General features: G+C 38.3%; 1 protein-coding gene across 3 annotated transcripts in view; it reads right to left on the bottom strand.

The window, feature by feature from the left end:
• The window catches only part of KIF6 (kinesin family member 6), a 386,628-nt gene that overhangs the window by 228,524 nt on the left and 140,289 nt on the right, over nucleotides 1-17,815 (bottom strand). For all 3 annotated transcript variants that reach the window (XM_054492899.2, XM_054492898.2, XM_054492897.2), the window contains exons 8-10: nucleotides 16,584-16,727; nucleotides 15,246-15,332; nucleotides 8,420-8,523 (exon numbers count right to left, since the gene is read on the bottom strand). In XM_054492899.2, coding sequence (XP_054348874.2) covers nucleotides 8,420-8,523; nucleotides 15,246-15,332; nucleotides 16,584-16,727 — 335 coding nt within the window. The remainder of the gene's footprint in view (nucleotides 1-8,419; nucleotides 8,524-15,245; nucleotides 15,333-16,583; nucleotides 16,728-17,815) is intronic.

Raw genomic sequence — 17,815 nt, forward strand, 5'->3', positions numbered from 1 at the left:
GGATGAAAGCATTGATGGGTGTTTTGTATGTCACTTCCTATATAAAATCTTTCCTCTCTGTTTCCTCCCCTTCACAGAACACTCCTCCACCTCCATCTCTACCAGCTGTCTATCACAGCAGGTGGGCATCAGCAAAGAGCATGTGTGTCTGGACATCTTCCCCTCTCTGCAGCACACCACCTTCCTGAGGGATTATTTAGTTTGTCTCTGAGCCTCCCAGCTCCTAACACAGTGCTCAACATGGTCCTGTTAGTACTCAATCAGTGTTTATCCACTGGAAAAAATGAATACAGGTATAAATTTGTTTTATTTCAAAGTGAGATTTATTTGATGGATAAATGAGCATTTAAGACTCTTCCTTTAGGCATATTTATTTGCAGTTCAATATAAAGCTTGGACATCAATGAAGCTTTTATTAGTACAAATATGTTCTTTTGAAACAAATTCTGTGTGGGTTTTACAACACTATGTGTTTGGATTTAAACTATATTTAGTCTTAAATTATTTAATGTTATAATTACTTTTTAAAACAAATGCCCCAAACAGATTGGACTTGAAGTATGAGAAAAAGGACAGAACCACAGGAAACTTCTAACTTTCTGGCTTGGGCAACAGTACAGCTTGGAGAGACATTGACTGATGGAGGATATAGTGGTAGAGACCAGGTCTGGGGAAAAATGGAGAGGAATTCAGTTTGGGGCATGTTGAGTTCAGGGCCAGCTATTAGGTAGGAGCTCCTTTTCTCTTCATTGTTAAATATCCAATGACTGGAATATTTAATTCCATGTAAAAATACACTGGGGAGGAGATGTGGTGATTGATGTGGCTAAGTAAAAGGATGAATTCAGTTGGCAATCCACCTATAGTAAGCTTGCACGTAGGAAGATTATGATCCTATGAATACTAATTGATAGAGTTTGGCTGTGTCCCCACCCAAATCTCATCTTGAATTGTAGTTCCTATAATCCCAATGTGTCATGGGAGGGACCTGATAGGAGGTAATTGAATCATGGGGGTGTTTACCCCCATGCTGTTCTCTTGATAATGAGTAAGTTCTCACGAGATCTGATGGTTTTATAAGAGGCTTTTCCACTTTTGCTGGACACTCACTCCATCCTGCCACCCCATGAAGAAGGTGCCTGCTTCTCCTTTGCCTTCTGCCATGATTGTAAGTTTCCTGAGGCCTTCCAAGCCATGCTAAACTGTGAGTCAATTAAACTTCTTTTCTTTATAAATTACCCAGTCTCAGCAGTTCTTTCTAGCAGTATGAATACAGACTAATACACTAATTATTACATACCTCATGTTAGATCAGAGAATTTCCTAACTGACTCCTGGTCTTGACCTCAGTATTATATCAACTCACTGCTAGTCACCCTAAAATTTAAATCATCACTTTTAACCTTCCTCTGAAGTTCCAGAATTCAATCTGTGTATTTCTTCATCATACACAAAAACTGAGCCTTTCTTATTTTTCCTTTCCCAATTTTTCCACCTCTTGATAACCTGTTTTACAGTCATAAGTTATCACTATTTTCCCTTTTTTACCCCTTTTATATGTGAAACCATCACTTCTATTGATTCTTCATTAACAAGATCTCTCAGACTTTTCTCTTCTCTGTTCTTATTGTCACCACTCAAGTCTCTTCCCTCATCCTCACTCCCAAAATGATTATAATGTTTTTCTGATTTCTCACTCCAGCCAATTCTGTCCAATTCTATGAGAGCAGTAATCTTAAAAAAGACGTCATCACATAAATTCTTTCATGGTCACCCTGCTAAAGCTGCAACTCCTGTTTTATTTTTCCTTTTCAGCTTCTGCAATCTGAAATGCTCTATATTTTAGTTATCTTGTGTACTGTCTCTCCACAAGAATGTAAGCTCCATGACTGCAAGAACATTATTTTGTTTATTCCCATATTTCCCACACCTAAAACAGTGCCTAGCACAAGGAGAGAGCAAAATAAACATTTATTAAATGAATGAATGAGTTTAATACTCTCAGACCACAATTCATTTCCTAGATACCATTAAGGAAGATACCAGTTCCTCTGCATATGGTATTCATAACCCATCATAAGGTCACCATTCATCTGTCTAGTCCTATTCTTCAATTCCTCCATGAGAACCTCAGGCTCCTGCCAGGCCAGTTTCAATTCAGATTCTCATCAGTTAGTGTTTGCTATATGCAAACTCCTATCTTGGTCTCCTGCTATTCTCTACACTCCTTACCCCACCCCTCCCACCCTCTCACATTCCCTTTCAGAATCTTTGTTAGAAGGGTGCCTTCTTCCTCTTGACATCCTTTAGAAATTTTTCAGCTTACTCCATGGGTGAAATCTTCAGTGACTTCCCTCATTTCTGAATTCCTACAGAATTATTTTGCTTTTTATTATCATAGTGAGTAAATAATGTATTAACCATATGTAATAAACTGCTATTAAATTTTTAAACATAGAACTGAAAAGACTGCATAGATCACATTTGGTTTAACTCTCTCACCTTACACGTAAGAAACCTTAAGTCTCCAGAGTCATTAAAAAACTAATATAGGTAGAATAAAAACTAGAATTAAAGTTAAAATTATCAGCACCTATTTATTCTCTCCATTAATATATTCCTTTGTTCTGTGTTTTATATATACATATACATGTGTATGTATTTGTGTGTATGTATGTGTCTGTAAGTTTTCCTCAATAAAACTGTAACTCCTTGGAATTATTTTTTGTAATTTTTTGTATCCTATACCTCTAACCCCCCACCAAAGCACCTATTAAAATGATTAGCGTCTAGTAGGTACTCAATAAATTCAGTTTGAAGGATTAACTGCATGAAGACCTCTTTTTCTGTTAGAAAAGGATCCAGATGTTTAGAGGTATCCAGACACTTTGGGGCAAGAGTTAATGAGGTCCAATTCAATTTCATCTCGGAAGTAAAACATTGCTAACAGAAAATATTTGACTTGCTTAGATTTGGGTCAGGATACAATGCTTCCAAGCCTAGCCAAAGATCTACAGGCTTATTTTTTTTTACCAAAGAAACAATTGTGTATGTGTTTAGAGACTCAATCACAATCAAATCTTCACCGAAGAAGTTCTGTATACATTAACTTGGCTATACAGCCTTTATCCAGCTGTCTCTTTTCAAGTATACCCAGCCACCCCACCCCCCAAAAAAGATGTAAACTAAAAATATCATAATAACTGGAGGCTGACATCTGAAATCCTCTTAAATTAAAGCATCCAAGTCCATGCAACAAATATTTACATTAAGCATAGAAATGTTGGGAAATGGCTCAAAAAATTTGATAGGGCTAGTCATTAACAGACATCTCCAAACTGCTCAATTCATACTAGATAAAATACCATATCTACTAAATATCTGCTTTCTGATATTCTCCAGAGAATGTCTGATGGTAATATCCTTATGCCACACCAATCAACATAAACCTGCAGGAATCTGCAGGGACGAGAGCAATTCTGCCACTGTGTCCTGACAAGCTCTGGGACACATACTCTCTCCAGCACCATCATCCCCCTCCTGCCTGTCTCCTGGAGAGTTTGGGCGCAATAAGAGGACTGAAGCTGATTCACATTCCTGAATAAATATCCAGGGGCCCTAGAACACAGAGCGGTACAGACTAATGGTGTTAAATAGCAGTGGCACTTTAGGGGTAAATTTTAATTTATCACTTTCATTTTAAGATGATAAAAGACTCTTAACTCTGTTGAAATGTAGGTTATACTAATGTTCAATCTAGGTAATTATGGAAAAATATAAAGATAACAATTTAACATAAACAATAAAAACAAAACACATTGTCTGAATAATCTGCACTGTCAGTTGTGAACAAGTGCCAAATTTACTACTTTTGTGAAACTGTATGATTTGCTTTGGCAGGGTGATTTTCATTTGCAACATTTGTTCTCCCTAACTGCTAGTCAGAAATCACTAATAAGACACAATGATACATAGCACACTTCTCTTGACAGCAGACAAGTCATTTCATTGGGAAATGCTGAAGTTTATTTAGTAGCACATGAACTAGTTTTACATGATTCCTGAGCCCAAAAGTAATTATTGATATCTCTGCATTCTCATTGTATTTTGTTTATATCTTCTCATAATGTTTATATATCACACCATTACTTGTGCTCATGTCTGTCACCACCGTTAAATTATGAGTTTCTTGAGAGCAGGATCTAGGTTTTGCTTATATTTGTGCCCCACTCAGGGCCTAACATAGAGTTTTGTGAATGCTAGATAAATAATGAGTGTTAAATGAATGAACAAATAAACTAATTGCACAAAAAAACTACTGGCAATCCTCCATACTGTCTATAGAATCTGTTGAGGTTGACATTTGTATATTTCTTATCTATAGATCAATAGAAATCAATCCAGGATCTAAAAGTCCTTCAGTATTTCAATCTATTGTCACAATTTTAGTTTTCATTCTATCCCCCAAACTCCTGCGAAAGAAAAATTTGATTGTTATTTGATTGTTATACCTTCTAAACAGAAAAATTCATTTATGGAATAAATGGCAAGTTAGTAAAAGATATAATATAAATATTATACAATATTAAGAATCATAAAGAAGATATAACAAAATTTGCTCATTCTTATTGCATATATTTTATTGCATTTTTTTGTTGTTGTTGTTAAATTACAGTCTGTGGTCATTCCTTGAGAAAGGATCTAGGGTGCTATCCTTTCTGTCTGAAAGTTTGCATGTCTGCTGAATGCCTTTTTTCATCTTCACATTTGAATACAAATTTGGCTAGATACAGAAAAATACATTTAAAGTACTTTTTGTTTGTTTCCTCAGCACTAGATATTCTTGTTTTCAGAATTATTGATGAGAAGTCTGCTCTAAATCAGATTATTGATTTAGAGTAATTTTTTTTTCCTCTCTGGTAACTTTCAGGATTCTTTTCTGTATTTTGTGGCTCTAAAAATTTTCTACAATATGACTATACGGCTTAGCACTAGGTAGCTTTTCATTCTGAAGTTGCATGTCTTTTTTTTTAGTTCTAGGAAATTCTGAGATATTATTTCTTAACTATTGGCTCCTCTGCATCATCTCTATTTTCTCCTCACCAACACCTATTCATCAGATATTGGTAAATATAGAGCTATTCTCTATGACACTTTTCTTTTAACCTTTCTATCTCTTTATCCTTTTATCTCATATTCTGGAAGAAATCCCTAGCCCTGATCTTCCTAGCTCACCAATCTGCGCCTCGGTTTTTTCATTCTGTTATTGAGCCATCTGTTAAGTTCTTAATGACAACAACTATATTTTTTCATTTCCAAGATTTCCCCTTGATTTTGCTTCATAAAAGTCAACTCCTGTTCTTGTTTCATAGATGTAATACCATATTCTACTTCTCTAAAGATATTAATCACTTTGGGTAATGTTTAGTTCTAAGGCCCTACGGGTTGTACAATCTTCTTGTTCTTATCATTCTCAGACTTTTGGCCTCATATTTCTAATTCCAGCCACTCCTGAACCATGGGCTCATCTTTCCTGGACTCTCAGGTATCTCAGCTTGGGCAGCCTGTCTGGGATGAGGGGCTGAAGCAGCTGCCAGTGCTTGAGCTTCTTCTTATTTTTCTTTTTCTTTTTTTTCTTTCTTTCTTTTTTTTGAGATGGAGTCTCACTCTGTCGCCCAGGCTGGAGTGCAGTGGCGCGATCTCGGCTCATTGCAAGCTCCGCCTCCCGGGTTGACGCCATTCTCCTGTCTCAGCCTCTCGAGTAGCTGGAACTATAGGCGCCCGCCACCACACCCGGCTAATTTTTTTGTATTTTTAGTAGAGACGGGGTTTCACCATGTTGGCCAGGATGGTCTCTATCTCCTGATTTCGTGATCCGCCCGCCTTAGCCTTCCAAAGTGCTGGGATTACAGGCGTGAGCCACCGCGCCTGGCCGCTTCCTCTTATTTTTCGTAAGAATAGGGGATGGGTAAATAAAGCTAAAGACAGCAAGTGGTCTTCAGAGCTTCTCTGGGCTCTCTGTCAGCTACCTGGGGCCCTTCCCTGTCTCTCCATTCTCAACACTGCAGAGGAGGAGTGCTCAGGAGTTCACAGGACAAACTGCCCCACTACAACAGCTCTACCAAATGCTCACTGGCTGTTCCTAGTCCTCTCCTGCTCCAGGGCTCCACACTTCCAGACCTGGAGCAATTATTATGCTGCACCCATGCCTTAGTCTATCCTTTTCTCTTGTCCATCTCAAGTCCCACCTCTCAGTCCCTCAGGAATTCCTTGAAGTCTCTAGACCATCAAGAAGTCAGCTTCCTGTTTTTAGGTATGATGAGAGATCCATGTGTTTATCCCAGTGCTATAATTCTCTAGATTTGGTACAATAGAGGGAACCTGCAGCACACTCAGTCTGACATACTGAAACCACCACATTCAAAATCTTACCCTTAAACTAAGCCTCCTGAAAAACATACAGGATACACAGGAATTTGCAGAAACACTGGTACTGATTTTTTTTCTTTTTCCGAGATGGAGTTTCGCTCCATGCTGGAGTGCAATGGCGTGATCTCAGATCACTGTAACCTCTGCCTCCCAGGTTCAAGCGATTCTCCTGCCTCAGCCTCCCGAGTAGCTGGGATTACAGGCATGCGCCACCACGCCCGGCTAATTTTGTATTTTTAGTAGAGACGGGGTTTCTCCATTGGTCAGAATGGCCTCGAACTCCTGACCTCAGGTGATCCACCCGCCTCAGCCTCCCAAAGTGCTAGGATTACAGATGTGAACATTGGTACTGATTGAATATGTTGCTTTTAGACTCAGTTTCCCCCTTCCCCTCTTTGACTCTGCATCACAAGAAACTACATTCCTAGACTTTTTTAGCAACCGGCTTCTGGATAACTTCAGCCAACAGGAAGCACTGGTGGAAGACTGAAAGGGGGACGTGAGAGAAGCCAAGGATGTTCCTCTGGACAGTGTCTCAACTAGCACCTGTGGCTCTTCAGTGGCTGCAGCTGCTGTCACACAGCACTCAGTATGGTCTAGCTTCTGCCTGTCAGCTCCTGCTCTTACGTTCTGGTATCATCACCTTCTCCTATTGTCCCTGCAATCCTAGGGGCATAGAAGCTCCTGCTGTTACTGATCTCTGGGGTGTTGTTTCATTTCCTGTTTAGTTTCTCAGCAAAACTGTCTCCTGGCAGTCAATTTCCTATATTAAATTCCTTTTGTTAAAAGGCCTAGACTGGTTCTGTTTTCTTGGCTGGATCCTGACTTGTAGATCAAAATTCTGAAGAGACATTTTCAAAGACAATAACTGGTAATTCCCTTCTTTGAGGGGAAAGAAACACCATAGTGAAGATAGTTTGAGGTTAGTGTTCTCAATATCTACGATATCCCAAGTTGTTTGAAGAAATGACATAAAACTTTTTTTAACATGAATTTTTGGCAATATGCTTCCCCTTAATTGCAAATATGCCACAAAGCAGTCTTGCAAGAAAAGCCTTAGGGGCCTATCATGTTATTAAATACAGTATTCTGGAATTAGGAAACACTATCCCGTAGGAGTGAAAGCTTTGACTATAACAGAAACCTTGCTGAGGCTTCTCAAGCTTTAGACCCACCTCAGGGGCAGCTATGAAATAGTTTAAAGACAACTACTTTTATTCTCTCTCTTATTTACCATTTTCTCCATTGAGGGAGGGTTAGGTGAAATTACAGTATATCTTTAGAAAAGTCCTATGTAGCTCTATTTCTCATTTGGAAATAGAGAATGCCACGGCCTTCAAAGCCTGGCTCATTCTTACTACCCAACACATGCTTAATAAGCAGCACAGAAACAAGAAAGCCCACTGTGATCAGAGAGAGAATGAGAGCCACATTGCACCACTGATATGCCATATGGCTGCAAATCTAAAGGCTCTGAAAGATGCCGCAATTGTATAAAGCCCTGAATACCTGCTTTCATTCCCAGTTAGAGTGTTTGAGCTGTAATATATGGGCCATCCATTTATTAAAGGAGAGAGCTTACTTTGGCATGGGATAAATTGGTGCTTGTAGCAAGATGCTGTTTAATACAAAGGATGTCTCTTGAATTCCTTTCAGATCTGAGACCCACAGCTCAAGAGTGTTTGGTGTGTGTGTTTTAAAATTGCATGACTATTATACAATTCCTTTTCTTCAGCTGGCATGAGAAGGATATTCCCATCCTCTCTTTGCTCTGTTCTTTACTTCCTCAAAGCTGAGGCGGCAAAAACACTGCCAGCCTTATCCAGCTTTTCATGGAAAGCCGCCACTCTTAACTGGCGCCTAAATGCAATTTCAGACTGTCCCAGGAGACCTTCATGCTTTGAGGTGAATTCATAACATTAGGGCCAACAAAGAAGTTAACACAAACTTTCACTGTTAAAGAAAAAGAAAAAAAAGTCTGCAGGCTTACTGAAGGAGCTCTGCTTCTGTGAGTGCCTCTGTCCTCTGCTCCCCAGTGACCATGGCCAGTTCATCCTTCAGTTCCTGGATTTCCTTTTGTAGGCGTTTAATCACCTACAAATGGCAAAGAGGCAGAGAAAATGTCAACTTCTCATTAAGGTGAACTTGGTGACAGAGAACATACAGCTCTTAAAATTATGGACAATTTTATGGACACAAAAATGGTTAATGGTATAAAAAGCCAGCTTTGTTAAATCTTAACGTTTTGTCAAAATAGTTCTAGATTTTTTTTTTTTTTTTGAGACAGAGTCTCATTCTGTCACCCAGGCTGGAGTGCAGTGGCATGATCTCGGCTCACTGCAACCTCTGCCTCCCGGGTTCAAGTGATTCTCCTACCTCAGCTGAGTAGCTGGGACTACAGGCGCATGCTACCATGCCTGGCTAATCTTTTGTATTTTTTTTAGTACAGACAGGGTTTCACCATGTTAGCCAGGATGGTCTCAATCTCCTGACCTCGTGATCCACCCACCTTGGTCTCCCAAAGTCTGGGTTTACAGGCATGAGCCACCTCGCCCGGCCTCCATAATTTTTTTAAAAACAAATAAAACATTACTGATGTAACTGGAACCCTCTATTGGTATCCCCCCTCCGTCCTTCCTGGGGTGATCACTGTACTGCATTTAAGGGGTCTGATTTCTCTGTGTGTTTTCATACATTTACTCCATATGTATGCATGTACTCATAAATAATGTATCATTTTGCATGCCCTAAACTTTATGTAAATGTTACATTACTGCATGTAATTGCAACTTGTTTTTGTCCTTCACATTATGTTTTTAAGCTTATTTATATTGCTTCATGTGGCTCTAGTTCATTAATTTTCATGGATATATAGTATTTCAGTAAAGGAATATATCAGAATCTATTTGTCTCCTGTTGATGAACATTTAGGATTTTTACTTTTGCTATTACGAACAGTGTTGCTATGAACATTATGAATCTCTTTGAGCGTGTATGTAAGAGTTTCTCTATAGTGTGCACTTTAGAAGTAGGATTCCCTGGCTGGAGAGTATGTGCATCTTGCCTTTATTATATATTGTTAAATTGCTCTTCAGAGTAGTACAAATTTACATTCCTATCAACTACAGATGTAAGTTCCTGTTTCCACATTTTTGTCACTATGTAATATTGACAGGTACTTTCATTTTGCCAATCTGTTAGGTGTAAAATGATATCTCATTTTAGTTCTAATTTGCATTTTCATGATTATTTGTGAAGCTGGTCATTTTGCATATGTATATTGGCAGTTTGGGTTCTTCCTTGCTCAAATTATTTATTCCCATTCTTGTCCATGTTTCCATTTACTTGTTTTTCCTTTCCTTATTGATTTGCTAGCTTCTTTCTATATTCTGGATGTGAATCCTTCATTAGTTTTATGCAGTGCACCTGTTTTCTCTCAATCTCTGTCATGTTTTTCACTTTGCAGTGTTCTTTTTGTTAAATGAAAGTTCGGAATTTCAATATAATCTAATTAGCACCTTCTTCCTTTATGGGTTGTACTTTTGTGTCATTTGAAAGAAAATCTATCTTATCCCAAATCATAGGAATATATTCTTATAAGATCTTTTAAAAGTGTTAAAGGTTTGATTTTCACATTTAGGTGGATTTTATTTTCTGTAAGGTATGAAATAGGGATCAAATTTAAATTTATTTTAAATGGCTAACGATACAAGATTTGCTATTATAATTATATAATATGTTTATATATATAAATGTGTCTATTTCTGGGCTATTGGTTAAACACATTTGTTTATTTTACTATATATGGCAATACCACACTAATTTAACTAATAAATCTTAAGAAAGTTGGCATCTAGATAAGATAAGCCCCTTTCATCCTGTTCTTTTCCAAAATAGACTTGGCTATTGTTGGCTATTTGCTCTTCCATGTAAATTTTAGACCCAACTTGTCAAATTCTACCAAAGGCTCTCCTCAAATTTTAACTGGAATTATTACATTTAATTAAAAGGTTGATTTGGTCAGACATCAAATTAATGATATTAAATTATCCCATCCATAAACATGGTATAGCTTTCCACTGATTCCTTTCAATAAGGATCTATAATTTTGTTTATAAATACCTTACGTGTCTTTAATTATATTTTCTATCAGGAATTTAAAAGTTTTTGTTGATACTGTAAATAGAACTTTTATAAAATTATATATTCTAACTGTTGGCTTCTGGCATATAGGAAGGCAACTCATTTTTATGTATGGATTACATACCAAATAATTTTCTGAAACTTTGGGGGTTCTATTTATCATTAAATACTCTTGGATGTTCTATGTAAGCAATATAATTGTCTGTAAGTTATGATAGATGTTTTTCTTCTTTTCTAATTCTTATATATTTTATTTCTTGTTATTGTCTCATTTTCCTAGCTAGGACTTCCAAGTTCAATTCTTAAGACATTCCTGTCTTGTTTCTTCTATAATTTCACCTTTAAAATGATGTTTTCAAAGTATGGTTGAATGTTTAATGTGCTCAAACACTTTTTCTGCAACTAGGGATGAAATAATATAATTTCGTTCTTTAAACTCTGAATGTGATGAATCATATTAATTCATGTGATTAGTATTTTAGTATAAACTATCTCAGGCATATAAAATAGTATAAAAGAATAGCTTGTACCCACTACTTAGCTTAAGTGAACAGCCATGTACCCTGTACTTTAAGAAATAGAACATTACAGACCTGTCTGAAGACCTCACCCCTACATAGTCTTCCCTGAATGAATTCCCCATTACCATTATCCTAAATTTGGTTTTAACTTTTCTCATTTTTTTCTTACACTATACATTGATGTATTTTCTAGTGATAGATTACCTTGAATTCCCAAAATTAAGGCAACTAGTTCATGATAGTACATGTCATATTAATAATCTTCCTATCATAATGCAAAATTCCTAAAAGGAAAATTAGCAGGCTTGATCCAGCTTTCATCCTTTCTGGAATATTTGGTATTATTCAAAACTTGAAGGAAAAACACCATAGGATCTGGTCTGTCCTTCCTTCCTTTCTTCCTCTTAGTAGCTTTACTTTTTTTTTTTTTTTTGACACAGAGTTTTGCTCTTGTTGCCCAGGCTGGAGTGCAATGGTGCCATCTCAGCCCACTGCAACCTCCGCATTCTAGCTTCAAGTGATTTTCCTGCCTCAGCCTCCTGAGTAGCTGGAATTACTAGTGCCTGCCACCATGCTTGGCTAATTTCTGTATTTTTAGTAGAGACAAGGTGTCACCATGTTGGTCATGCACCTGACCTCAGGTGATCCACCCACTTGGCCTCCCAAAGTGCTGGGATTACAGGCGTGAGCCACCACGCCCGGCCCGCTTTACTCATTTTCTAAATTCTTTTGCTTGGGGATTGTCAGACTAAAGGGGTTATGTAAATTTGAATTTCAAACCTACATGAGGTAGAGCTAGGGTTTCAAATTTTTCAAAGTAGTTTTCAGAAAAACTACTTTTTGTTTTACCTATAGTCCATTCGAAAGCGGACAAGCTGCCCTGACATCTCCATATGGTAGTGGATAGATTGTTTTTTTAATAGTTCTCCATTTCACTGGTTTTATGTTGGGTAAAAGAGAGGATGTCTCAGGTTCAGCATCCATCTTGCAACATCCCAGGGCTTTAATCTCTATTCCTTTGCTACAACCTCCTTTACATCTCCACTCCAGGACAACTGTAGCCTCAGCTTAGTTTTTGGGCCCTGGAGAATTCCCTTACTTCCTTTCAACCTTACATATGTATTTCAAAGATGCTTGGGTATATAGGTGAGTTTCAGATTATTTGGACCATATCAACAGGACCAGAAATCCCAAAGAACATGATATTGAGTATTTCGAACATGTCAGTGTTCCTAGAATTTTACTGAAATGTATAGGATCATGTGGGTTTTGTTTGCTTCTTTTTAAAAAATATTCTTAGGATCATCAATCTATACAGAACGAAAATCCTGAGACAGTAACTACATTGGCACCCTTCTCTATTAAACTAATATTGATGTCATATTTTCTATTTCTACTAACGCTTTTAAGTCAAATCTAATACCAAATTATTCTCCCGTCTTATTGAATAAAAATCTCAAAACTAAGCCAAGTTTTTTTGGTTTTGAGATTACTACAGTTATGCCTCCCATCCAATTACTGAAGGAACCCTGGCATTAGAGACATCCTTAGGAGATTTGAACTCATGCCCAGTCACCACAGGCTCTGGCCTTGTTCATAGTTCTTTTACCACCTTGTCTCTCTGAGGTACCAATAGTTTTTTTGTTTTGTTTTGTTTAGTTTGGTTTTTTTTGAGATGGAGTTTTGCTCTTATTGCCCAGGCTGGATTTGCAATGGCACAATCTCGGCTCACTGTAACCTCTACCTCCTGGGTTCAAGCAATTCTCCTCCCTTAGCCTCCCAAGTAGCTGGGATTACAGGCATGCACCACCACGCCTGGCTAATTTTTTTGTATTTTTAGTAGAGGCGGGGTTTCTCCATGTTGATCCAGCTGATTTCAAACTCCTGACCTCAGGTGATCTGTCCGCCTCAGTCTCCCAAAGTGCTGGGATTACAGGCGTGAGCCACCGCGCCCGGCCTGAGGTACCAATACTTTTAAAGAAAGCAGGGCAAATCCTTATCAGCTGGCTCCATATTTGCCATTAAATTTTAAAAGTAAGATATAGGAAATCCCACCCAAGTTTTGTCTTGAGTGGTTTGTAGGACAAATTCTCAATTGTCACTTGTGCCTCAGACAAGCTCTGTACGTAAAATGACTGACACTAATGTCAGTTTTTAGAGGCAATTATAAAAGAGGCCAGGAAACAACACTTGTCAACTACCAGATTAATCTGCACCAGGAAGACCTCAACATTTGTTCAATTATCAGCTATTAGCTTTTGATTCCTGATTTCTCTTTTCTTCAAATCTCTCACAGACCTATATCAAACACATAATAATGTTTACCTTTCTTCAAATTCTTCACATTCCTTCAAAGAAAAGTCTCTAGCCAAATGCAACAAACAAACAAACAAAAAACAAAACCAAAACCCTCCAATGTCCAATATGGTTATTTTCCTTAAATTCTGAACTAGTTTTTGTCTTGGGGCTAATAACTTTGTTAACTCTCTTTCTCATTCGGCACTGTAATGCTATAGGGCTGCTGGAAGGGTAGGGACAGCAACAAAATCCACCCTAGGAGTTCAGTTCCACCTGAATCTTGCCTTTGCATGCTGTCTCCTCTCTCCAGCAGGAACACTGTGTGATGCTGATACCTGACCAGGGCCTATGCTGAAACAGATCCTGCCTCACTCATTGGTTTCTTCAGAAGAGAACTCCATCAGAGGAGCTTGGTGCTTTCTGAGGCAAGCAGAACATAACAGACAGCTCCATTATTCCTTTGTCCTCCTTCCCCTCTGTCCTTCCATAGGGAGAAAGAGGAGAAAGGACAAACAATGAAGAGGAAGTAATTAATATGGGTAACAATTAATTTGTTTTTTTTTTTTTGATTTGAGAAATTTATAAATGAAACACTGTTGGTAGGATTTCACTTCTTCTTTTTTTTTTTTTTTTTTTTACAATGCAGATTACTAAGCCCATACCAGCTTATTTTCTAGAGAAATAAGAAAAACTGAGTGATTTGAAAAATAATGTAATCTTAATTATGGAATTTGAAACAATTGAGATATTTTATTTTAACATTTTCAATGTTGGCATAAATGGATTCAGTGTTGCATTTCATTTACAGAAAACTAACAAAATAGAGAATAGAAAATATCTGCATTTATGATGAGCTAAAGTATTACCATGTAAATTTTTTTTTGCTTAAAAACAGTTATTTGATAAAGGAGGATTTACTGTTATAAAACTAGAAGTTTGACAGATCAAGCCAATAATGAATTTTAAAGAACTCTAGAACAAATAACAGAACGAGTATGTAAAATATGGTTCTACTGAATGGCTATCAGGACTTTTCTTTCTTTATGAGCTTTTATATAAGATGGACTATTATTGGCCGGGCACGGTGGCTCACGCCTATAATCCTAGCACTTTGGGAGGCAAGGCGGGTGGACTGCCTGAGCTCAGGAGTTCGAGACCAGCCTGGGCAACATGGTGAAACCCCATCTCTACTAAAATACAAAAGAAATTAGCCAGTTGTGGTGGTGTGTGCCTGTAGTCCCAGCTACTCGGGAGGCTGAGGCATGAGAATTGCTTGAACTCGAGAGGCAGAGGTTGCAGTGAGCCAAGATTGTACCACTGCACTCCACACTCCAGCCTGGGCTACAGAGCAAGACTCCGTCTCTACCAAAAAAAAAAAAAAAAAAAAAAAGACAGACTATTATTGTCTCTAGATAGTTAAACTGATGTATTTTGAAAGGCTAAGTTCTACATATAGATGTAATCATGTGTGATTCTGTTGTATGAGTCCTTAGGATTCCCTGCATGTCTCCGAAGTGAAACAATGCGGAGCTGCAAGTAGGAAGAGCAGTGGCTCTTGAGTTAGACTGCCTGGGTGTGAAGCCTGACTCTGCTACTTATTAGCACTTATGACTCTGAGCAAGTTATCAAACATCTTGCTCAGAGTCATTTTTACCTCAGTTTTGTCATCTTTAAGGTGGAAATAGAGATAGCATCTACTCATAGGTTATTTAGAGGATTAAATGAGTTAATATGTTTCCACTACTTAGAACTACTTAGAACATTCCCAGTACAGAGTAAGTACACCTACAAGTTTTAGCTAATCTTTGATATACTTTAATATATTTTTAAAAAATATAGTTAAAAGTTGCTTACTAATCTGGGATCAATTTCTTCGTTAAGAACAGCTTCATTCTTTATGAGTGCCACTCGCTGTGCAAATCTGCAGGTTGATATAGACTCCTAAGAAAGCAAAGTAACTTCTTAAAATATTATGGCATAGAGAGGTATTTCTCTCTAGATAAAACTCAACTTTTATTCACAGAAAAAAGATACACACCTAAAAAGTGATGTGTATAAAACTCACAAAGAGGAACTATGCCCCTAAATTAGGAAGCTTTGCTCTAGAACAGCAGTCCCCAACCTTTTTGGCACAAAGGACTGGTTTTGTGGAAGACAATTTTTCCACGGACAGAGGGTGCAGGTGGTGTGGTTTCAGGATGAAACTGTTCCAACTCAGATCATCAGGCATTAGATTTTCATAAGGAGCGGGCAATCTAGATCCCTCACATGTGCAGTTCACAATTGGGTTCACGTTCCTATGAGAATCTAATGGCACCACTGATTTGACAGGCAGTAATGCTGGCTCCACCACCACTCACCTCCTGCTGTGCGGCTCAGCCCCTAATAGGCCACAGACCTGGTACTGGTCCACGGCTTGGGGGTCGGGGACCCCTGCTCTAGAACATTATTTTTTAACCAAATTTTATTTTGGCTTAATAAAATTACCAATGCCAAAAAGTGAGAGATCACAAGGTCCTAAGTGGCAGCTGGTATAGTATATGTTTTCAGTTGTTGATCACTTAGATCAGAACCACATATATAAATCATAATCATAGCAAGAGCCACAATCCACACACATGAAAGATCACAAAATAAAGATTCATAACAGGTCAAAAAGAGAGGCTTGTCAAGGCATCTTACAATCAAAGTCTTGGCCTTGTTTCCTCTTCTGGGGAGTGTCTGGATCCCAAACATTAAACATCAGCTGGCTCTAAAGCAACCCAGAAGAGCCATTCAGCAGCTGGCTCCTGCCAAAGCATCCTGGTTGCTTCACTCAGCAACATTTCTAGGGACACATCTCAGAGATATCTCCAGGGTATCCGGATCTTAGTCATCAGGGCAAAATCAAGCAAGAGAAGTGGATGGGTCAGCTCTCCCATTTCTTTGGGTGATATAGGCAACCCATCAGTAGGCCTTCCAAAATTTGTGTATGAGGCTTCTTCAAACTATCCTGTGCTATGTGAAGTCAATTCTCAAATGGGGTTATTATAACAATGACAAATAGCCCACAGCTGTGAACTCTGTAGGGTACTGCCCTCTGAAGGCATACCCAGCTGAAAAGGTAGAAACCCACCCAAGATCCTCAACTCTGCCTCACCAGCTAGCAGTAAAAACCTAGATTAAGATCTCCAGAAAGAAGAGCCAACATACATCAAGATTCCTTTTCTCCAAGGAGAGTGTTGCAATCATAGTTGTCATGCAGTTCCCTCCCAAACTGTCTCTTAGGACACTGGTCATCATGGAGTTTCTATAAGGAATGTGCGAACGGTGCTTTTCTGAAAGGGCAATGATAACCTGTGTTAAAGTAGAAAGGTAATGGGATTAATTTAGCAGAAAATGCATACCTGACAAACAACAGAGCTTCAACAGCAATAAAAATGCAAAAGGAAATAATAACTAAATGCAGGGTGGAGCCCAAAACTTAAGTACAGAATAAATATCTTGACAACAATATTCAGTACAAGATGGTGAAGACTGAATAAAGTAAATGTAGCATAACTGTAGCATTGTGAGCCCCATAATTTTTGGACAAATGAAATAACCTGTATAGAACTGGATACACTATTATTCTGTTTTTAGCAATTGGAAAATTTGTATAAAAACACAAGAGTAAAACATGCCTGATTACTTTAATTACTTTAATACTACCAAAATTGGGCCATACGCCAGTAAACAAGAACTAAGGGAAACAGTATAGGATAGTGGTTGAGGTCCCAGATTCTCATGCAAGATTGTCTAGGTGCAAGTCCTAGCTTTCCTAGGGCACGTCACTCAACGTGCCTCAGTCTCCTCATCTGTAAAATAGGAATAAAAATAGTACCTACCTCACAGGTAGTTGAGATGATTAAAAGAGTTAAAATGTGCAAATTACTTTGAATAGTACCTAGCCCATAACAAGTGCTGTATACAGGTTTGCTCCCATTGTAAGCAATGGGTAGTTGACCTTGGTTCAACTCAGGCTTGCTCATCTTAGTCTTCATGAGTTCCTTAGGTACTTAATAGGAAGGTACTAGATGGATGGATGGCAGATGGAGCAAAGGTTGCTGGGGTTGTCCCGAAAGGAGGCACCTGGGTCTCAGGGTTATCCTGGGCAGACAAATCCAGTGCTAGAATGTTCATTACATAGCAGCAGGAATCAGCCACCCCCAGGATGTGTCTTTAAGGGCATCACAAGGCCCTAGTTCCTGAAAATACCTCCGCTAATGCCTGTCATTGTTCTAGTCCTCCTTCCTTCCATCACCAGAACCTCATCTACTCTTTTGGTTTACATAACAAAAAGGAAGCATTGCTTTCTGAAGGCTGTTTTGAGCAAAATATGTAACTACACCACCAGTCTCACTCTAAATTCATTACCACAGGTGTTGGTAAATTCAGTCATCCTG

This window comes from Pongo pygmaeus, chromosome 5 (assembly GCF_028885625.2).
Source record: "Pongo pygmaeus isolate AG05252 chromosome 5, NHGRI_mPonPyg2-v2.0_pri, whole genome shotgun sequence".
Taxonomy (NCBI): Eukaryota; Metazoa; Chordata; class Mammalia; order Primates; family Hominidae; genus Pongo; species Pongo pygmaeus.